Source organism: Perca fluviatilis, chromosome 9 (assembly GCF_010015445.1).
Source record: "Perca fluviatilis chromosome 9, GENO_Pfluv_1.0, whole genome shotgun sequence".
Lineage (NCBI taxonomy): Eukaryota > Metazoa > Chordata > Actinopteri > Perciformes > Percidae > Perca > Perca fluviatilis.
The window spans coordinates 34,934,073-34,957,879 of record NC_053120.1 but is presented as its reverse complement, the minus strand read 5'-3'; the positions used below and the strand labels follow the sequence as shown (position 1 = coordinate 34,957,879).

At 41.9% G+C, this 23,807-nt stretch overlaps 1 protein-coding gene across 21 annotated transcripts in view; it reads left to right on the top strand.

The window, feature by feature from the left end:
• ptprfa (protein tyrosine phosphatase receptor type Fa) overlaps positions 1–21,488 on the top strand; it is a 412,601-nt gene extending 391,113 nt beyond the window's left edge. For all 21 annotated transcript variants that reach the window (XM_039810996.1, XM_039811014.1, XM_039810999.1 and 18 more), the window contains 6 exons: positions 1,855–2,033; positions 13,148–13,274; positions 13,908–14,033; positions 14,680–14,834; positions 18,924–19,059; positions 21,328–21,488. In XM_039810996.1, coding sequence (XP_039666930.1) covers positions 1,855–2,033; positions 13,148–13,274; positions 13,908–14,033; positions 14,680–14,834; positions 18,924–19,059; positions 21,328–21,396 — 792 coding nt within the window. In that variant the 3' untranslated portion in view covers positions 21,397–21,488. The remainder of the gene's footprint in view (positions 1–1,854; positions 2,034–13,147; positions 13,275–13,907; positions 14,034–14,679; positions 14,835–18,923; positions 19,060–21,327) is intronic.
• The last annotated feature ends 2,319 nt before the right edge of the window (positions 21,489–23,807 follow it).

Below are 23,807 nucleotides of genomic sequence, written 5' to 3'. Positions count from 1 at the left end.
GTGCCTCGTAGCCTCGCTAGCATCAGAGCACTCAAATTTATAGACCTTTTTACACAGCAGACATTTTGACTTGTCGTACCAAGAAAGGCACATGCACTTTTTTTTTTAATGCATCTACCTGAGACAAGAAGCCTCTATCTGTACTCCAGCTATATTTTTGATATGATAAAATGTAGTTTTTGTTATGTTGTTGACTTGGCTCTGGAGCATATAAAGTCAACAACAACAACAGCAATTCAACGGACTAAAAGTCAGGATATCTCAGCGTCTGGTGCATCCATTTTGGCCATTATTTTTTTTTTTTAATCCAAGTCTTCCAACATAATGGAAGAGCAATCCTAAATGGCTGGAGTGCCCCTTTAACGGCATGATGCAGTGAGAGCTAGGGAAGGGTGAGGATTTTTATTTTCCGCCTGTGCAACAGAGATGAACTGCTTCTCAGAGGAGGAGCTGCGAGTGCGAGAGCTTAACTTCTGAGCTTCAGACGACAGGCCGAAGGATGGAGGGAAGGAGACAGGGCAGGGACAGACTGGATGTCTGACGGCCTAACGATTAGGGCCTACTGGGTTTGGTGGTTTTACATGGGATGAGCCACAGCTCTGCACCACCCTCTACGGCTCACTCCGCACTGAGCGACACCACAGCGATTCAACACCCCACACGCACGGGGCGGCAGGCCACAACCCGAATTATGCTGCTTGTTCAAGCAAGCACGACGGCTGTAAATCCGGACAGAGCATAATTAGGTTTTCATCCTCGACTCACTGTAAATGTCTTTCGCAGACACTTCTCAAAATGACACTTGCCCTTGCGATGCAGAGGAATCACATTAGGGCCTGTCAGCAAAGCCAGCCCGAAAAAAAAACAACTCAGTTGGGATGTTGCCATTCAAAAGATTTATTCTCCTCGGCTTAATATGCATCGATAACAGGCCTCTCTACGTCAGCTCAGAGCAAAAAATGTGTTTGTTTTGACATGTCAATGTCTTCACCACCCACCCAGACAAAAATGAAGAAACGATGACACAGTAACTACAAAATTCTAGTCCATCCAACTAAATAGTAACAAAATAGACAATAAACCATAAACCAGATAAGCATATGTATAAATGACAACACCATAAGCCCATCTTACATGTGTCTGCATCTATCATCTGTCACAAAGCTTCTTAGGAGCCCTCCAGAAAGTTCAGGTACTTTCCCCCATTTTCTAGTATAGACATCCAATCTGGCAAACCGTAAATATATGACATGTATTCAAACGCCGCCACCCTAGCCATCTCACTAGCCCACTCATGGATTGACGGCACCCCTTCATTCTTCCATCCTCTTAAAATAATCTGTCTGGACCCAGCTTCTTATGTGCTTATCCATCTCGCTTGGGATTGACCCATCTCCCAGAACAAATAATCTTGGGCTGAATGGAACCTGGGGCCCTGCAATCAGACATAGGTTATCATGTATCCTAGTCAGAAATTCCTGGACCTTATCGCATTTGTTTTATATATTATTTTTTGGGGCATTTGTTTTTCCTTTTATTAGATAGTGACTGTGGATGGACAGGAAATGTGAGCACGCTCTTACTGGGTGAGCTAGAGGTCGCCCCTCAGGATGTGTTTTAACACAGCCCGGCATCAGGTTTATTTGAAGTCAGAGAACAAAGAGGATCAGCTCAAAGTGCGTCATTTTCATGCATTGATAAAAATGTTAGATCCCCATGCCCTTTAACAACCTTACCACATTCCACCAAGACCGGTTGTATTATCTCTTTGAAAGACCAGCAGCGGACAGTGGAGACAGTGGGTGTAGTTGTGAAGCTTCAAGTGCACGTGTGTCCTCCTTTCTGTGTCCGCAGAAACTGGCCAACTCTAAAGCACATACCTCAAGATTCATCAGTGCCAACCTGCCGTGTAACAAATTCAAGAACCGCCTGGTGAACATCATGCCTTTCGAGTCCACCCGTGTCTGCCTGCAGCCAATCAGAGGGGTGGAGGGCTCCGACTACATCAACGCCAGCTTCATCGACGGATACAGGTAAATCCATGGAAACCGTTTCACTGTGGTGTGTGACACACAAGGGCCACCGAAAGAGATAACAGAGAGGATAATATTCTGCAAAATAAATGTTTTGGGGGTGGTACCCTGGTCAAAAATTAGTATACTTTGTGTATAAGAAACTAAGATAATAAAAAACTAGAAATTAAATACATAAAAGTTAGTACAAGTATACTTTTGGCTTGAGTGCAAGTTGTACATAAGTGTCCTTTTAAAAAAAAGTGTACTACATTTCAAATACTTATACTCGTAATTTAGTGTACTAATGGAAAGTATACTTGTAATACACTAATAGTATTCTTCATTAAAATATATTTTGATTTCACTTCAGTGGAATATGTACTAAGAAAAAAAAATATATATATATATTCTTAGTACATTGACAAAAAATGCACTGTATTTCAGTGTATTTTGTAGAAGTATACTAAATTGCAAATACTTTGTGGTAATTTGCCATACTTATGAAAAGCATAATTATTTCCAAGTCTTTTGTAATACACTATTAGTAAGCTTTATTAAAGTAAACGTTACTGTACCGTTTCTCTGGCAGCTGACAGCAGTAAAATCCAGGCGGACATGGAGGCCATTGTTTCCCTGCCTCCCATCCTTCTGTTGTGTCACTTGTCAAAACAAATGGGTCTTCTTGACAGGCCTGTTAATTCTCTTTATCCCCTCTTGTAAATGAATAGCCTGTTTGAGAAAGGTGACATGCCAGAGAAACTGATTACTACAATATCTCTACAATGCTGCTCCTATCTGTGTCCACAGGACTGTTGTCACTCACAGATGTCACTTTATTCCTTTGTGCAGAGTGAAATAATGACTTCTTTAGCCTATAACGATTTGAATACATTTAAAGTGCTCATATTATGCCCCTTTTCAGGTTCATAATTGTATTTAGAGGTTGTACCAGAATAGGTTTATGTGGTTTAATTTTAAAAAAAAAAGATAAAAACACCATATTTTGTTGTACTGCACATTGCTGCAGCTCCTCTTTTCACCCTGTGTGTTGAGCTCTCTGTTTTAGCTACAGAGCGAGACATCTCACTTTCTGTACCATCTTTGTTGGGAGTCGCACATGCGCAGTAAGTACTGCTAGCTTGTCAGTTGCAGAGTATGGACTACAATAGAGCAGTTTGGAGCAGTTTGTGAACAGTGTTTTCTGTTGGAGATGGTAAGTCCCTTTGGGGTGGACTTTGGGCTTTTTCACTTTGTAAACCTGTAACGTGCACAAAAAGATATCTAACACAATAAACTATGAAAATGTTAAAGTGATGGTTCGGAGTAATTCACCCTAGGGTCCTTTGCACCATGACCTCGAGCCAAACACCCCCCCAGAAGCTTTTTTCACCTGGGTCAAACATTGGGAGAGTTAGCTAGAGTAGCGTTATCAGCTGAATAGCTTAGCGCAGGGGCTAACGGACCCACGTTTGTATCTCGTAAATTACCCAACTAATAATGATATAATGATATGATAATGATACCAAACGTCTACAAGTAGTACAAATAGGTTATGCTCTCATAAAACGATGGATTGGAAAGTTTGTAAGTACACCAGAAGTTTATGAACACTTGCCTGCTCTCTTCTGCTCTCTGTTGCTGTTGCTGCTGCTGCTGCTGCTACCTGCAGTTAGACGAGTGCTTAGGGCCGTCTACAAATTACTACACCAAAAAGAGTTACAACAAAAATATTTATTAATTCAATGATTAAATAAGGTAATGTCTCCAAACTTACCTCAATTATTACTTGTCTCCTGCTAGTTATACTACAGCACTTACTTAAAAAAAAAAGTTAAATTAATAAATATTTTTGTTGCATCTCTTTTCGGTGTTGTAATTTGTAGACGGCCCTAAGCCGTCTACAAATACAAAGGCTCGTCTTCCAGCAGCAACAACAGCAGAGAGCAGAAGCCAGCGGGCAAGTGTTATTTACATAAACTTCTGGTGTATTACAAACTTTCCAATCCATCGTTTTAAGAGTACATAACCTATTTGTACTACTTGTAGACGTTTGGTATCATTTCGGGCATTATTAGTGGGGTAATTTACGAGATACAAACGTGGGTCCGTTAGCCCCTGCGCTAAGCTATTCAGCTGATAACGCTACTCTACGCTAACTCTCCCAATGTTAGACCCAGGTGAAAAAAGCTTCTGGGGGGGTGTTTGGCTCGAGGTCATGGTGCAAAGGACCCTAGGGTGAATTACTCCGAACCATCACTTTAAGGCTAGGCAAGGAAGATTCATTTCTACAGCGCACTTCAGCAACAAACAATTTTTTTAAAGAAAGGCAGCATCAAAAAGAAAGGTCTTCAGCCTTGATTTAAAAGAACTGGGAGTTGCAGCGGACCTTCAGTTTTCTGGGAGTTTGTTCCAGATATGTGGTGCATAAAAACTGAACACTGCTTCACCGTCTTCAGTTCTGACTCTGGGGGACAGAAAGCAGATGTGTCCCAGACCTCCTGAGAGATCTGGATGGTTAATGATGTAATGTAATAATGTATATTGTATACTTTATTAATTATTATATAGAAATTACACTCTGTTGTTATTACACACAGGCCTGAATTAAACACACATGCTCAGTACCTGTAATGCATTAATGGAGAGATGTCAGAGTGAGGGAGCTGCCCATGGAAAGGTGCCCAGAGCAGTTGGGGGTTCTGTGCCTTGCTCAAGAGCACCTTGGCAGTGCCCAGGAGGTGAACTGGCACCTCTCCAGCTACCAGTCCACCACCATACTTTGGTCCATATGGGAAGTTGAACCAGCAACCCTCCGATTCCAGATCAGCAGCAGATCCGAAATGTATTTTGAAATCAATTCTTTGAGGGACAGGAAGCCAGTGTAAAGACTTCAGAACTGGACTTGTACTATATGTCACAAACAAATAGCACATAGTAGTGACATTTGTGTACAGATTCAGCTATTGCTAAAATTGCCCTTAGCTGTCTCTGTCTTTGGCTCTCTGTGAAGCGATCCTCCAAGATTTAATTGTCTTATAAAGCAAATGATAAATTAAAAAAGACCTCCGTCACTGCGCAAAAGCTAAATAAAGAGAGGGAAAGAGAGTCTGCCTGAGTTTGTAACACAACTACAAATATCAGATGTCACCACTGGTATTGTCACATGTCAGATAATCCAGGACCTCAATCCCAGGCCTCTCGGAGAAGCATTTCTTTTCTGAAAATGTAAACGCTAATTGGAAATACTTTCCAGTGCTCTAGCAGAGTAAAGTCTGTGCTAATGAATCCAGACTTTTACTTGCAGCGAGGGTGGGTGTGTCTTGTTCTGGTCTGTCAGTGCCTAATGAAGTCCCCCGGGCACCTCCACCTAAGGGAGGGTGGGGAAAGAGGCAGGGGTGTCCTGTAATTCCTCTTGCAGTAATTAGTGGAGTGAGATCCAGGGAGATCCAGCACTCTCTGAGCTCAGCCTTTATAGTGCACAGTGTGGATTAGGATGGATTAAGGTGAGGGGGAGAGACATAACGATGATTAGTGGAGGTGTCCAATCACCTCAATGTACAGTATATCAGCTGTAGTCATTCAGCTCGGTGCCTGTCCATGGTAGAGGATGGATACCCGAACCGAGCCCTTCGGGACCCGGTAGTACCCTACGGGCCAGGCTGGGTTCGGACAGATATTTAGAATTGATTTTCGGGTTTGGGTCGGACTCGGTCACATCAGCGCGATAAGGCATTGAACATTTTAAATAAAAAAAAAAGCTTTTTATGCAGGTTCGCGCCTGTGTTAACGTGCGATGTTGCCCCGTGTGCGCTGATGCGCTCATCTGTTGACATTTCATCTTCCTACAGTTGCTTATTAAAAGCGGGCTTTCCACACAAACAAACGTATGTTTCATTAGTATGAGAAAAAAACGAGATTTTAACTGTGACGGGCTCGGGTCGGGCTCGGACAGAAATATCTTAATGCCTGTCGGGCTCGGGCCGGGTTTGGTTACTGCTCTGTCGGACGCGGGCCGGGCTCGGACAGAAAAATGCGGCCCGATCCGCACTATATTTCATGGTGATGTGAGATAGAAAGTCGGTAAACAGGCGTACTCCAGCTTATATTACTCCTAGATTAGAGAATACTTGAATAGAATGGACTTCCTGCTTAAACCATTCATCATCCTTTGATAGCACTCTGTTATGGCTTGAATGTAACGTGACTATTATTAAAGTGGCTATTTGTAACTTTCAGTTTGTGTCGATTCTAGCGGCCTGCTTTGGACAAAAGCGGTAGTGTTTTTACCACACCTGCTGTTGTAAAGATCTTTTCTTTACGGTGCTGTATTGCACGCTGTAGATTACCGAGTTAGCGTTATGGGGAGGTCATATAGTTGCTATGAATATTTTGCTCAGACAGAAAATCATTTATTTACAATAAGAGGATAAGTTAGAGATGTTGCATTTCAAGTGTTGCACACAGTAACTTAGCCTACTTTGGATGTCTCGTGAGCTAAACCGGGTATCACTGTCACTGTGTCACGAGCCAATGCATTAAGAGATTGTTGTAGCAACCAACGTAGTAATAACTTAGATTAATATAGCGCATTTCATGAAAACCCACAGACGCTTTACAGGTGGACAAGGGAAAAGAAAATAGTAGGCCAACACAACACAAACGTCCACGCTGAATGGAAGGCAAGGCAAGGCAGCTTTATTTGTATAGCACATTTCAGCAACAGGCCAATTCAAAGTGCTTTGCATAAAAACAGATTAAAAAAAATTTAAAACAGATAAAATCCGAGAATAAAAGTTACAGTGCAGTATAAGAAATTAAACATTAAACAGCAGTTAAAACAGTTAAACATATAAAAGCAGATAAAATAGGAATTTCTCTTTACCGTATATGCTTATATAGATTGTCATACAGTTTCAACAATGTAACTTCAGGGGGAGGTAATTTAATGTCAGCTACTGACGTACAACCACATCGCGCATTGTAAAGTTATTTTATGAATGAAATATATGACATACCTGAGGGCCAAATCAGGGACGTTTTTTAATCATTTACAATCCCGTAATTGTCTCCATCTGTTAAAAGCCCAACCGAGATTGACTCTAGTTTAATTATTTTTTTTTTTTTTCTGTGATGGCCCTGCCCCAGTATCAGCCCTAACTATAAAGATAACTTATAAAATAAAAAATACGGGCGCCAGGACAGCTCAGTTGAACATTAAAAAGTTATATACAGTCACTTTAAGGAAAACTTGTATCTTCTTTTTGTTGGTTTGGCCATTGTTTCTATCAGTTATCACTTAATCTAAACCATTATTTAGAGTCCAAACTGAATGTAAGTATCCCTGAAATGGCTAAGAATCCCTATTTGCTCAGGAAAACTGTGTGCACACAGCTACAGTAAGTACAGTTGGTCAAAGTTGAAACCGGAAGCTCTTCCAAATTATGATAACACCTGCAAAATGTTGCTGGAAGAGATGCCAAACAACTCCTGCTGCTCCAAAGGGATGGCTTTTTTCATTTCCTCATAATCAATTCAAAGCCAACAGATCTTTTTAAGGACATTGCCGTGGTCTTAGATCTCAGCAATTTACTTTGTGAGTGCAATGATATTATGACTGATACATATAATGACCAAAACTACAATTATACTGAAATTAAACTAGAATGAAAATTGGTCATCTGTATGCACTATAATAAAACATGCTTTTACTGTAAATTGGAGGGGGCATTTTTTACTCAATCCCTAGTTCAATATGTGACATCATGTGAACATGGCTACTCACACAGATAACAGTAAACACAGATTACAATACTCTATATGCATATTGTCAACAACAATGACCAAATTCTGCTAACAAGTATTGCGTGTATCAGCCTGATGTAACTTGTTCCTCTGCCATAGAGCTCCATTGTTGTTGTCCAAAAACTGTTAAAAACACATCAGGAGGTAGTGCAGGTTGTCCAGTCATTACAGTCCTTGTCCTTGATCAAGACACTGAAGCCCAAGTTGCCTCCAATGGGCAGGCCAGCTGCAGTGAATGGGTGAATTGTTAAGCAATTTGTCTGTTAAGGTAGAAAAAGTGCAGCCCGTTTACATTTACCGTTGCACTGGCTGACATGTCCCAAACGCTCACTAGACTAGAGCACCAAATGTGGATTCATCTGCAGCTGAAAATAGTGCTCAGCAAATGCACTGTTCCCTCCTGCCACACACAGGGGAGGGGAATCAGAAAGTATTGAGAGATGGCATAAACCATTGTTGGTTTTTGTCTTCTTTCCTGAGGATTTGTTGACAACAGGAACAGTATGGAATACAGCCAGCTTTGTCCTTTCAACACACTTCTTTGATTTTCGCTATGATATACAGCATATGTTGTTTTATCAATCAGCATAACGATATAGCAACATTAGTTGGTTAAAACAGTTTACAGTTCTGGGTGCTCTTTAGCAGCCAAACTGTTTGCTTTTGTTTGTTTATTTGGTTGCCTGCTTGAATGCACAGAGGTCAGTAATGATGCCATTATTATTCAACCATCCACATCTGGTACTGGCCTAATAAGTTCCTCTAATCATTGTGAGCATTGGTGAGCCAGAACAGCCAGCAGGTAAAGGGATGGTCGTGCCAGAGTCCCAACAAAATACAGAAGCTTTGGTTCCCAAGTTTATATTTGATTGTTGTATTATGAAGGTATTCAAACAATAGCTCCAGTGCCTGTTGCACAGTGGTGAAACCTGAGAGCAGGACAGGGGTGGACTCGCAAACCAAAAACAACAGTGCCTCTAGCCATCTCTGGCACGCACAAATGATAGAGCACTGATAACACAGATAACCAGAATAGGAATACTCAGTATGTGTGCTGCACTGGCACTCAGGCACTCATGCAAACAGGCTTGACTGCATTAACCAAGCCCTGTGCTGCATGCTTCAACACTGCCCCCCAGTGGGCAGGTCGGGAGTAGTTCCGGAGCCCAGAGCCGATCTGAGCAGCTGGGATGGCATCTGTCATTTTAACAGCGCTGTTAAAAAAGGGTCTGTGTTCAAGCAAAAGCATTTAAATATCAGTGCATACATTAGCAACAGCTGACTCATCAAATTTACTTCAAGGGGCTGTGTAATGTTAACTATTTAACAGTTGATTTCATTTCAGTTCATTCAACAGTTGTGGGACATCATTGCCTGGAACTAGAAGCTATTAAAGGAATGTGCTGAAGGGTGAATCTGAATGAACTCAGTTTGACTTTTGTAATATTATTGCAGGCTCACATACATAAATATGTATGACAAGAATTCTTAATGTACATTATAGGTGGATGTACAGTATATTATAGAAAGTGGGCTCAAAAAATGGTTCACAAATCTTAACTAGGCTTTTTGGCCATCACTAGTAATATGCACCACTGAAGTACATTGTCAATTGGCATGATAAGAGCCTTAAAGCACCCATATTATGCTCATTTTCAGGTTCATAATTGTATTTGAAGGTTGTACCAGAATAGGTTTACATGGTTTAATTTTCAAAAAACACCATAAAACACGCACAGCTCTCTCTCACTGCTGCAGCTCCTCTTTTCACCTTGTATCTGTTTTAGCTATAGAGTGAGACCTCTTTTCTTCTTCTGTGCTATCTTTGATTGCACTCGCACATGTGCAGTAGCTCAGATGTAGATCATGTCAGCTAGCTCCATAGACAGTAAAAGAAAGGTTGTTTCTCCAACTTCGGTCAGTTACAAGGCAGGATTAGCTGGGAGGCTTCTTCTAAATGAGGGCGCACATGGAAGTAGTTCTTTTGTAGATTATGGTGAACTTGTGTGTGTTGAAGCAGTGCTTTGCTATTGAGAACGAGGTAGCATGCTAACGGTTGCAGTTAGCCAGCTCGTTTCGGCTTGTGACGTCACAAGCCGAGCCGATTTTGAACAGCTCACCCGGAGAATGAAGGCAGGACACATTCAGAAACCGTATCTCACTCAAAACAGCATGGATGTGCATGTGGAAGCACCAGAGACACAAAATAACACCCCAAATCCCAGAAAAAGTGATTTTTTTCATAATATGGGCACTTCAAAGCAGTAGTTTTGTTTATCTCATGCACGAAAACTCTCATGAAGACACCATACACAGCCCTGCCAATGGTTGTACACTATTCCTCTGATCAAAAGGTGGTGTTATTAGGCTACACCAACATAAGCAACAATGTGCCAGCAAAGGCAGAGAAGAGGTCTGGTAGCAAGTTGTGATGGCAAAATGAAGCATCATAAACCATTATCTTTATCCTCTGAGCCCACTAGATGGCGCTCTCTGTTCAACAAAGGGTTGAAAGCACACTGAATTGCCATTCCATGAACCATTTTCTTTAAACCAAAAGCGCCATCTAGTGGGCTCAGATAATAAATAAAACGGTTCACGAAGCTTCATGAGGCTTCATTTGGCCGTCACTACTAGCAAGTAAAAATGGATGTAAACAATAATGGATTTAAAATACTTAAAAACTCAGTTTTGCAAATGTTTTATGAGGAATTGAATGCCTTCAACACATTTGTTAGTGCTTAATATTACAGACAATGTATTTTAGTGAGTAACACTGAATGCAAACATAACATTTACAAGAAAACTCCTGTAGATGGAATGCATTTACAAAGCGCTTTACAATTCTACCTCTCATTCACCCGTTCACACACACACACTCACACACCACTAGCAGCGAGTTTCCACCCAGGGGGAGCCACCAACCCTTCGGTCAGTAGACGACGCTCTACCTGCTTAATTAAAAGTATGCAAGTACATCATCAGGAAAATGTACTTAAAGTATTAAAAGTAAAAGCACTCAATGCAGAAAAATCCTCAAATTTTTAGAAACTGGAGACGATCCAAATAGTTTTGTCAATGAACTAAGTGATTAATCATCTAATCATTTCTAATGTTAAGCCTGTTATATTGTTGGGTAGTTTAATATATAATAAAACATCACATTTTATAAACTACGTGTGTTTTGTGTGCAGAAATATTATTGTGTAAAGTAACTAGTAACTAAAGCTGTCAGATGAATGTAGTGTAAAAAGTACAATATTTCTAGTAGAAAGTAGCATGAATAGAAAAGACTCAAGTAAAGTACACGTACCTCAACATTTGGACTTAAGTACAGTACTCGAGTAAATGGACTTAGTTACATTCCAATATTGTGGCTCATACGCCTGTAACCATATTTTGTAACTACTTTTTGTTCTTTTTATGTATAGGAATATTTACATGTATAAGATTTCACTTTTGTATATTCAGTGCTTATGAGTTTAGTGTAATACGTATATATATATATACATGTATATGTATAGTTATATGTTTGCAAGAAAGAATTTTACTAGCTATATTTTCTTATTTTTATTTTCATGTGGTTGTTTTGTCTGAAAGTGTCGTCATGTTTTATATTTTGTGTGGACCCCAGGAAGAGTAGCTGATGTTCTGCATCAGCTAATAGGGATCCCAATAATATCTTAAATAAAAGCTAAAATTGTGTATTTAATTAAATGATCACTAACTATTGGACACACAGCGAAGGTTCCAGGTAGTACACCATTCTAAAGTACAACTTTAAGATGCCATATGTATTCTACCGCATTCATTGTATTTATGGGTACTCGTGTGCACTAGTGCACAGACAACAGTGTTGCCAGATTGGGTGGTGTTCCCCCCCCCCCCAGTTAGGCTACTTTGCATTTGATTGGGAAGCTTGTAATAATCTTGGCTACTTTGCTTTATTTGGGCGGTTTCCTCCTGATAAAAAGTTAGAGGCTACATTAGAGGATGGATACCCGACCTGAGCCCGACGGGACCAGACAGTACCCGACGGGCCGGGCTGGGTTCGGACAGATATTTATAAATGATGTTCAGGTTCGGGTCGGGCTCAGTCACATCAGCGCAATAAGGCATTGAACGTGTGTGTGTGTGTATGTGTGTGTGTGCGCGCGCGACCTGTGTTAACGTGCGCTTGTTGCCCCGTGTGCGCCTATACGCTCATCTGTTGACATTTCCGAATGCCTTCCTACAGTTGCTTAAAGGGATACTTCACCGATTAGCATTAATCGCAAAAATCGTCATTTTGCGTCATCGGAGGCTTTTTTGGCCAGAGGCTAGAGACTACAGCCAAAAAAAAAAAAGGAAAAAATAAATAAATAAAAAATTTAAAAAAGCCTCCGATGATGCAAAATTAAGATTTTTGCATCATCAGAGGGTACTACCAATACAAAGCTTATACAAAGCTTAATGCTAATCGGTGAAGTATCCCTTTAAAAAAAGCGGGCTTTCCACACATACAGATGTACATGTGTCATTAGTATGAGAAAAAAATTAGATTTTAACTGTCGGGCAGAAATTTCTCTCCTCCTCCTTGGAAACCAATCTATGACAATCAGGCATGTGTGAGCCTCTATTTCTATTTCTTTTTATATATAACTATCTATTTTGAGGAAAGGGGGACAATAAGTTGCCCCTAGCAGGTTCATCCAGCCATGCATGTCCACAAACAAACTCATCCAATCACAGCCTGGGCAAGACACACTCAAAAGCAGCATGTAAAAGCTTTTGGTTGGCTGTTTACTATGATGACATGAATATGACTGGATGTAGTAATTAACCAGCATCATTATTTATCTGCCATCACCTGTATTTTTATTACAGTAAAATGGAGTTCTGCACCAGGACCATACACTCTAAGAAATATCTGTGTATTTACAGTTATATATATATATGTCTGTATATTTTAACAGAAATTGTCAGTAGAACGTGATTCACAGTTGTATTTTAGTTTTTTAGAGTTCAAATTGCATAATTTGTGCTGCGACAACTTTTTTTGGTTTTGGGAAATTAAAGAAGTCAGCTTTGTCGCTTTTTTCCAACCTTTTGTGACACTTTTTATGTCATTTTTGCTTTGAATGAGAGAATTTTATTTAATAAGCCTAACAAAATGTTCTGTATTTTTAAGTACGGGACAAAGTCTGTGTAATGAGCTGCCAGTACCTTTTTCTGTTATTTTACAGAGGTATTTCTTAGACTGTAGCTAGGGCTGAAGAGGAAGAAAGTTGAAACGGTATCCGGAGAACCCTGAGGAGTAAACACAGAAGTGTCTCTGTTCCAATTTGCAGGCAGCAGAAAGCGTACATGGCCACCCAGGGCCCGTTAGCCGAGACCACTGAGGACTTCTGGAGAATGCTGTGGGAACACAACTCCACCATTGTAGTCATGCTCACCAAACTCCGCGAGATGGGACGGGTAACGCAATCACCATCACACCTTTATGTCATGTCATGTCATTTAGTATCAAACAGTATTACATCTAATTGACTCAAATTAAAGCCTTAAATGATATAAGTTTCGAAATCCTGGTTTTTGATACACATACATAATAATATACATAAAATATATTGACTTGTTGACTGTTGACTTGATTAAAACAGCTGTTCCCAATCAATCAGGGTAATTAGGATGCTTTACAACAGCTTGGACTATTTGGAATGGTATAGAACTTTGGATTTTCCCATAGACTGTGACAGTTTGCAAAGGGTATGAATAATTTGGACATGCCACTTTTTGTTCAAATGTAAATAAAAGATGAGTAATCATTTTTTCCACAATGACACCTCTTGTACATCGTCTTATTATCTTTCGGGAGAAGCCTGTGCCATTTCCGGTCAAAAAAAAAAGACTTGCTGGTTGAATAAAAGTAACTTTAAGTCAGAATTTGCCAGGGGTATGAATAATTTTGGGCTTGACTGTATAATATAGAAGTGAGGCATAATCTTGAACTGAATCACGTGACATTGATTTAATATTCCTACAGATTCTGTCCCACTCCTCTTCATCCAGCGTAATACTCAGATCCCTTTTCTTCTCTCCATTCTATAGGAAAAGTGCCATCAGTACTGGCCTGCTGAGCGCTCCGCACGCTACCAGTACTTTGTTGTGGACCCCATGGCTGAATACAACATGCCTCAGTACATCCTGAGAGAGTTCAAAGTCACAGACGCCAGGGTAGGTCTTCCTCAGCAAAGCCTTGCTGCTGTTGCGTGCTATAGCAGAAGGAAGACGGTTTCAGCTCGTTTTAATTGGAAAGGACATCAACGGCAGTCAGGGTGCTATTTCTGCAACAGAATATGTTTGTGCTGGCAGAGTGCCATTTTTCTTCGCATGCAGAGGTTTCTTTTTCCATCTGTGTCTTTTAAGCATTTTGTGAATTTCACTGCACTTAAGTGGGAGGTTTGGGACTGCACGCTCCCCACGCAGGGCACAGAGTTCACTGTCTGAAAAAAGAAAAGGTGATTTGACTCGTCAGGGTCTTCTGCTTGAGTTTTGTTTTCTTTGTTATTTCCTCTCAACTACTTGAAAAAAACTTCTACCTGGGAATTTCTACCTGTTGTATTCATGTACATGTGTGACTATTTGAAAATTTAAGACAAAATGACTTGGAGGTAAAAGAAAGTTCTTAAGGATGTACTGTGCACTAAAAATTTGACTAATAATTCCTAGATTTACAGGAAAAAGTAATAGAAGAGTAAAACCTTACTTTTTGGTAATGTGTTACCCCAACACTGGTCTCTACTGCATCTAATGACGGGGCTGTAGACTTGTGTGTGAGTTACTAACAGTATCTGTCTCCATTTCCCTGTGTGTCTGGCAGGATGGTCAGTCGAGGACCATCAGGCAGTTTCAGTTCACTGACTGGCCAGAGCAAGGAGTGCCAAAAACTGGGGAGGGATTCATCGACTTCATCGGCCAAGTCCATAAAACTAAAGAGCAATTCGGACAAGACGGACCAATTACTGTGCACTGCAGGTAACTGTGTGTGTGTGTGTGTGTGTGTGTGTGTGTGTGTGTGTGTGTGTGTGTGTGTGTGTGGGGCAACAACGCATTAGTCCAGTCCCTTTAGCTTTAGAAATGCACACCAGGCTTATCTGTGTTCTTTGTTCAATGCAATTCGATTTAATTTCATTTACAGTATCAAATCATAACAGGAGTTATCTCAGGACACTTTACATATTACAGAGTAGGTCTAGACCACACTATAATTTACAAAGACCCAACATTCCCCCCACACACACACAAAACCCCACGTGACAAGCTGAGACAACAGCTAAGTACACCTTAATTGTCGAAAAAGCCTTCTCTTTATCCATCAGGTACTACAGAAAAACACAGCAGGTCCACCACAGAACACTGAAAAGGGATGGTATCCCTGTGTTCACACTAAGGCATGGATACCCGACCCGAGGCCGACGGGTCCCGACGGGCCGGGCCGGGTTCGGACAGATATTTAGAAATTATGGTCGGGGTCGGGTCGGGCTCGGTCACATCAGCGCGATAAGGCATTTCTTGTAAAATGGTGCTGCGGCTCCTTTTAAGAGAGCTCAGTGTGTGTGTGTGTGTGTGTGTGTGTGTGTGTGTGTGTGTGTGTGTGTGTGTGTGTGTGTGAGTGAGTGTGTGTGTGTGAGTGTAATTGAGCAGAGTTAGTGGTTATTCATGTTATAACGTGGGCCCTGGAGGTAACCAGTCTCTCCTGGTTTTCTGATCACGGTCAGAAACGAAGAGATCAGGAAAGGTTAACCCATTGAACATTTTAACAGCTTATTAACGTGCGCTTGTTGCCCCGTGTGCGCTGATGCGCTCATCTGTTGACATTTCTGAATGCCTTCCTACAGTTGCTTAATAAAAGGTTTCCACAAACGTAGCCTACATGTGTCATTAGTATGAGGAAAAACAAATGAGATTTTAACTGCGTTGGGCTCGGGCCGGGCTCGGACACAAATTTCTTAATGCATGTCGGGCTCGGGCCGGGTTCGGACACGGCTCTGTCGGACACGGGCCGGCCTCGGACAGAAAAATTCGGCCTGATCCGGACTCTAGTTCACACCACTCCTCAAAAACACGCCTCTTTCCACTGTGAAGAGAGCGGGTGGATGTGGCTCTTGCACTCTCAACGGTGTCAGTGACCTGCTCTGGCAGGCCTGATGCATTCAGGTTCCACCTCTCACAGGCCCCTAGCCCTAGGGTGGTAGATCTCCCCGCCTGCTTGGGAGAGAAGGTCTCTGTGTATGGGGAGAGGCCATTGCTGTCCTGCCAGTAGCTGTATTATCTCTGCTACCCAATGCTTGGATGACCACCGCGGCGCTATCAGGATTAGCGACAGGGGGGTGAGATCAGACTGATCAAACGTAGCACGTTTGGCCATGGTTGGGCTAGAGCATCCACAACCAGCGGCGCATTTACGCCTGACAGAGAAATGAACACTGGATGGGTACTTTTTGTGGCTTTCCGGGTGGTGCCCGACAGACATGGGTCATGACTGTTGGCCACCGCCACCCTCAGCCGCCTTTCCAGTATCTTTTCTGGCATTGATGCACAGTGGGTGCACGACTGAGTCAGCTAGCGCTAACTGAGCGTGTTTAGTGCCCATGCAGGCTATGCACATCTGGTGAGGGTCCCTGCCCTAGATGGATGCCCCACATGACACTGGGCACAGGCGGGATACAGTCTCACTAGCCTTCGGTTCCGACCCTTTGGCGGGGGCCGCTGCCGAGGACATGGTGACTGGAAAGGAAAAAAAACAACCTTAGCAGGCGCGTTGTGACACATTAGCCTGTCGGCAAGATTAGCAGATGGGGTTTAGCCCGAGCTAACATTAACCGTGTACCGAAAGAGTTAGCGCGTCGTAACACGTTAGCTAGGGTGACCATATTTTGGTAAAAAGTGGACATGTCCGGGCAAAAGAGGATGTTTGGTCACCCTAACGTTAGCTCACTCCAGGTACCCGGTCCGGCTAACAAACGAATGCTAACCAAACCCAGGGAGGCTCGCCGTAACGCGTTTGCCAGAGGGTAAAAGAGTTACACAGCTAAGCAACCGATAAACAAATACCGACTAGCCAACAGAAGATCAGTTCGCCTTGACGCAGACGCTGCTTTTAAACTGTGTAACCACAAGGTAAAAACTTCTTGCGAAGTACTTACTCAGCAAATCCAGACTGGGTCAGGAACAGCGTTCGGCAACGTAGTCCTTTACGGTCCGTCTGTGAACTGTTTAGCAGATAACCAACCAAGCTAGCCTAGAAGCGCTGAAGGAGCTTAGTATAGCTTCTTCACGGGAAGAAAGCGAGAATGATTTGTAAGGAGCTGTGATTATATGAGGGGGCGTGGCCCTAGCACAGTTCGAGTTGTCCGTCACGGACAGACATGGTGTCATAGTAGCTTCCATAGTTGGTCACGCCGAGGCGATTCAATGGGCGATTCCCATAGCGAAACACCGAACGACGTTAGAAAAAGAACATCTGAATCATGCATCACAATGTTAAAATTAGGCCCATGAAATTAAATTTAGGTCATTTTCCACCACCATTGAAGGATAGCCGACTTCAATAACTTCATAATCCACAAACGGCAACAACAAGCGCTGTGTGTCCCAGTCGTGTGCATCACTTTTTACTGTCCCCTGTAAGCTTCCTGCTGCACTTTTTTAAATGCTGTACTGCAATCCATTGAAACAAATCCTACAGTATCTTTAAAAAAATCTAACTTTTTAATTATTGTTGACACTTGAGTCAGAGAGGAGTTAGTCTCGTTTTGCCAGACCCTCCTCCAAAGCGTGCTGGTGGAGAGTCTGGCAACTCCACATAGCATTCAGGGATGGGAGGAAAACGTGCTCTGGTTTATTGGTATTTCTTTAAACCAATCACAATCGTCTTGGGCAGTGCTAAGCACCGGAGAAAAGCTGTAAAATATGCTCAGAAGTAACTTATTTTGGTGGAACATGTGTATGTTTAAAAGTTGTTTTAGTCGTGCAACAGAAAACTCAGATTGGACAGATAGATCTGAGAAAAGGTCTACCATAGTCCTCATATATTGACCGGAGTTTAAAATGCCAACACAAAAGGAAGCCCAAGGCAACAGATATCCAGCCTAAATGAGTGAAATCCGGTGGATTTTCCGGTGGCAACGGAGCAATCCCGGAAGCGGAACGTCGAGGATATAGACTAGAGAGGAATTTACTGATCATGTTGGAGGCTGCAGTTATATTGAAGGGTGTTTCCAACATTTTGTCCACAAATATTAGAGACACTTTACAAATCAATTATGAGATCTTTAATCGATATTATAGGATTCAAAGAAATATGGCTAGGCTCAAGCTAAGAGATTATACCTGTATATGTCGGTGCTGTATTAAAGGTCCCATGACATGGTGCTCTTTGGATGCTTTTCTATAGACCTTAGTGGTCCCCTAATACTGTATCTGAAGTCTCTTTCCCGAAATTCAGCCTTGGTGCAGAATTACAGCCACTAGAGCTAGTCCCACAATGAGCTTTCCTCAGAACGTGCCATTTCTGTGTCTGTAGCTATTGAGGAGGAGAGAGGGCGGGGCGAGGTGGAGAGTGGGGGTGTGGCCTTGACCAACTGCCACTTTTCTCGTTTGAAAGACATGATGTCTCTCTCTCATGGGTTGGCCAAATTCTCTGGGCAGGCAAAGCAGAGAAAGGGGAGGTAACCTCGCTTGTTATGACCTCATAACAAGCAAGATTCCAGAACAGCTCATCTGAGCTTTCATTTTCTCAAAGGCAGAGCAGGATACCCAGGGCTCGGTTTACACCTATCACCATTTCAAGCCAATTGGGGACCATAGGCAGGCTGGGGGAACTCATATAAAGGCAAAAAACCTGATAAAGTGAAATTTTCATGCCATGGGACCTTTAAGAGATCATTATACATCAAATGGTAATGGCTGTGAGAAGGTTATGGGGAAGAAAATAAGTCATTTGTAAATAAGGTCCAAAATTATTTTAGGACCATAGGACATCAAGTAATTGGCCGTCCTCTGTCTTACATTTCCGAACTTGTTTCTTTGTAATGAGAGTGTTATAATGTGCGTGTCCACCAGTGCTGGTGTTGGGCGGACCGGTGTGTTCATCACCCTGAGCATCGTCTTGGAGAGGATGAGATACGAGGGAGCCGTGGACCTCTTCCACACCGTCAAGACTCTCCGAACTCAGAGGCCAGCCATGGTGCAGACAGAGGTATGAGCAATCAGGATGCAGGGTTTCTCACACGTTGACCATTTATTTGTGGCTGTTGAGTCATAGCATACACACAATATTTCTTGTTACAAGTTATTTTTCCATAGTATATTAATCCACTGTAATGCACCAGTCCATAATATCTTTCAACTAATTCACTTCAATAGCATGTATGAGCAGCTAAGCACCCCTCTCAAAGGAGAAATAAAGTCAAATATTAAATCAGAAAAGTTGTTTAGCCCGGTGGCAAGTGTCTTTTTTTTTCGTCACAGACTAATGGCAGCATTAAAGGGTAACTTCCGTTTTTTACAACCTGGACCCTATTTTCCATGTTTTTGTTTCTAAGTGACTGATATTGGACATTGGTCCAGTATTAAGCAAGATCACTGCAGTCAGCGAAACAAGCTACAATATAAGTTATAGCTTTAGTGCGTAACGTTTTGATATTAATAATCGTCCGTTACATTCCGTCCTTTAAATGAGTTGCTACAAAGCTAATTAAGACTATCAGCTCCACACAACTCTCTCTGTATTTCTCAGTATGGCTATGTTCAGATGATTGCGTCGTCCGGTGACTTTCGTGCGCAGATGCTCGAGTGTAGATAATTACCTCTTTTGAAGAGACCGTCATGTTTTTTGAATCAAGCATGTGCAGTCACCGAGGGCGACAGCTCCGCAGCGTGCAGTTCACTGTGGCGCTATCTCGCGCAGACCACTCTCTTTTTCTGTTAAAATGAGTCGGGAAGCGGACAGCAAAACCTAACTTTACTTTTAATGATATTAAACAAAGACAAATGTTCTCCCTTCGTCCTATAATGGTCGTCAATACTAGAGTAGCCTACTTCCTTGTTTAGTATTGCAGTTAATAAAATGCAGAGGAGAAAATAGCATCTGTCTTCACAAAAATCATCTGTTGAGTGTTTGATGGTAAAATTTTTTCTGCTTTAGAACGTAATCGATGTGAGTACAAAACATTTGGTCTCAACCGTCTCAACTACTGCCAGAAAACGCTTAGTTATGTTGTAACCTTGGTTCTCTGAGTGAAGAGACTCTCTCTCCACCATACATATGGAATAAGTAACGGTGTAACTGTTAGTTACACAGGAGAGAATGCCAGTCATTTGAGTTTATGGCAAAACCTTTCCGTGCTCAGTTTTCGGGTCTTATTTATTCATTGAAGTTTTCTGTAAAATAGTGTTAATATCTTGTCTCGTCTCGATCTCGTGAACCCAATCTCGTGTCTCGTCTCGTCTCGTGAGCTGGGTGTCTCGTCACACCCCTACTTAGAATTACAACAGAACAACAGTTACAACAGAAACTACACACTATAGCTTTAATAGGGCAATTGTGCAGAGTGTATTTACGTTCACAAAAGTGCTCGTTTTGCCACTGACAGGCTCAGATTATTATTCTAAGTGACAACATTATGGAAAGGATTTCTGAGGAGGACGACTTTTCTGTTAAAGAGTAAGATACATTTTTTTAAACATCAAAACATCTGCGAAATTGCGTTCGCTCAAGCCACCAGACTCCGTGTAAATAATTTTAACATCGTAAAATACACTTAATTCAAAGTCGACAGAAACAATATGAAACTATACCAACCTGTTCTCACTCCCAACTTGTAAAATATTGACGCTTGGTCAGTGTTTCTCAATATCAGATACCGGCGCACAAATAACCCTTTAGCTCGACCGCGGCGCTGTAAGATGACGTAGTATTAATAGAGACAACGGTAGAGAGTAGTATGAAAGACTGAAAATCGGCGTAAGGAGGGTGGTTGTGGGGGTGGATGGGTCAAACAACACAAGACTTTCACCCAGGAGACCGGGGTTCATGTCCCGTTCTTGTCCTGTGTGTCACTGAAACGTACATGTTATAACCCCACCCACCAGCTTTTCCTAAACCTAAACTGTCCCGTTCTTGTGCAGCATGTCAGTTAAACGTACGTCCCGACCCAGAGCGTCAAAAAGTGACGCCAAGAGTCCCGACCAAGCGCGTCTACATATGACGCTAAAGGAGACTTTTTTCGTCAATAACAAACGCCAAAGGCACCCGACCAGGCATCGCTTTCTGACGCGATGGGAGTGAGATTGGGCTGGAAATGCGGAGAGAGGTTTTTTTGGAGCTGATAGTCTTAATTATATTTGTAGCAACTCGTTTGACCATGGCTTGAATGTAACAGACGTTCATGAAGTCACGCACTGTAGCTTTAATTCTGGCTTCCCACTTACGAACTGACCAAAACGTTGTTTTTTTTGTCACTAGGACCAGTACCAACTTTGCTACCGGGCTGCTCTGGAGTACCTCGGAAGCTTTGATCACTATGCAACATAACCCCACCCAGAAAGACACCCTCAGAAGAGTTGTGTGTCTCCTCTGAGCCACATCTACTCCGCTCCATCAGTCCCTGAGGCCTGATGAGGAGGCTCTGGGGGGGGGGGGGGGGAGGGGGGAACTGATGAGGTGGGAACCACAGCAGGAAGTTGGGGATTGGAGGAAAGAGGAGAGGGGACAGGACAAACTCCTCCTGCACTGGTGCCATGATTCTGCCACAGACCCGACACCAAAACCTCCCAAAAAGCAACACTGAAAGACTTGTAGTCATGACTCATTCCGATTTTTGGACTCAATACTCCCGCCACTCCCCAATGTTTGCCTCCCCCTTATAACAAAAGCAAATGTTCTGCTATTTTCATTTATATTCATCATGACTATGTTGTTATAAATATTTAGAATTTATTTTGTAATCACTTACACTTGTTCTTGTATGGGTCTTTTTTTGATTTGCTTGTCTTTTTTTAATTATTTTTATTAGCACAAAGGACATGTATTTTTGACATTAATACTGGAGAGCGCATACTCACAGCTGCTAATCATTTTATTTTGTACCATATATATGATGTTCTAATGTTATCATTACTCAGTTAATCTTATTTAGGGGGAAATGAGGGTTGTGACTTCCTGTCTTGACTTCCAACCGAATGGTGATGATGATGCTGATGATATCTACCAAACAGATCACATAAACGAGATCGAATTTGTGAACTACAAGATGAAATAAACCTTTGGCTATAAACATACCAACACTAATCACGTCTGAACAACTGCTGGCATGTAAAGAGTCAGTAATTGTTGATTTTTCAGAAATCTGGACACTTTAAACAAAGGAAATATAAAGTTGTTGGAAAGGTTGTGTTTTCACACCCCCTCTTAATATATAGACTCAGGTAGACTAAACACAGACGGTCTGTTCTTGAGAATTTTGGTGGAATACAGTAAGTGTGACCATATTGCTATCCAAACGTGGTTCGTGCATTAAAGAGAAAATAAATCTATTATGGCACCGAGACCAAGACTCAATGCTGAAATTTAATTTAATTGGTTTAGTTGCCCAACCTTAAAGGATAAGGCTGGCTTTATTCAATATTTTCTTATTGTCAACAAATCCCATGAACACACCCAAACTAAAAATGTGTTTGTCCGTCTCTCAAGACTTTAATTCCCTATCTGTGGCTTTCACATCAAAGACCGTTGGTTCCTACTATTTTTTTGTTCAAATGGCTCACGAATATATTTTCAAATAAATAAAAAAAGTCTCAGTAATTTCCTATAACAGGTTGACACTGTAGTTTAAGGCAAACGTTACTCATAACAGAAGGAAATAGTGCTTGGGGTCTATTTTTAGCAGCGGATTTATCCACATTTGGTGCTCTAGTGCAGTGGTTCCCAACCTGGGGTCCGGGCACCCCTCAAGGGGGCGGCAAAGATCACAGGGGGGGGCGCAAGTCTTTATCTGGTTTAAGGTTGAGGTAAAAAAAAAATATTTGCACATGTTAAACAAATTATAATAATACACTAGAATATATAATGTATACAAAAGTCTGTATGAAAACTATATATTTTTGTTCTCGCTTAAAATTGTATGCAGGCTACTTAGTGGGCCAAACCTCCGGGGCCTCTTAACCTGGGACCCTTGCTGTCATCAGGTCAGCTGCTAGCAGCTAGCATCCTCGTTTTTCCTGCCGCCACGGCATCACTATTTTATGAATGAAACATGGCGGAGAAACGTAAAAGTGCTGATGACTCCTCTGTATCAAAAAAGAAAGTAAGGCTCTATCTCGAGAGTTACCTCAACTTCGGTTTCGGGGGGAGGGGGGCTCAGCTTTTCTTAGACGTGAGTAGGGGGGGCGCCAAGGAAAAAAGGTTGGGAACCACTGCTCTAGTGAGTATTTGTGGCAGCAGGACGGTGTGTGTGGGATTGAGTCAAAATAAACTACAGTGTGTGTGTGTTTATGGTAATGAAGGAACATGTCACCCAATGCAACAGTGTGGCTAACTGATACATCAGGCTTTGATACGCACTCAATAATTATTAGTAAGAACAGTTCACTGTTGGTTTGGGTCTGCACGTGGGATTTATTGACAAGAAGGAAAAGATGCTGTAGAATATCGCCAGACCTATTCATATCTGCTGAACTTTACATGTGTGATCCCTGATGCTGTTATAACTGCTAACAATGCTCTAAATCCTAAAATGTTCCACCTGTTGATGTTCTTAAACCCAACTCAGTTCACAGCCGAATTTTAAAATCATTTACAGTAGGGCTTGGGGGAAAATTTAGAAATGTGGGGGGACTATTGGATCATATGAAAAGAATAAGAAAGTATGGCAGGCCAGATAAAGAAAAGCACAAAATAACATATTTTCTCACTAGGCCAGATAATCAACCAACCAGATGTTTTTT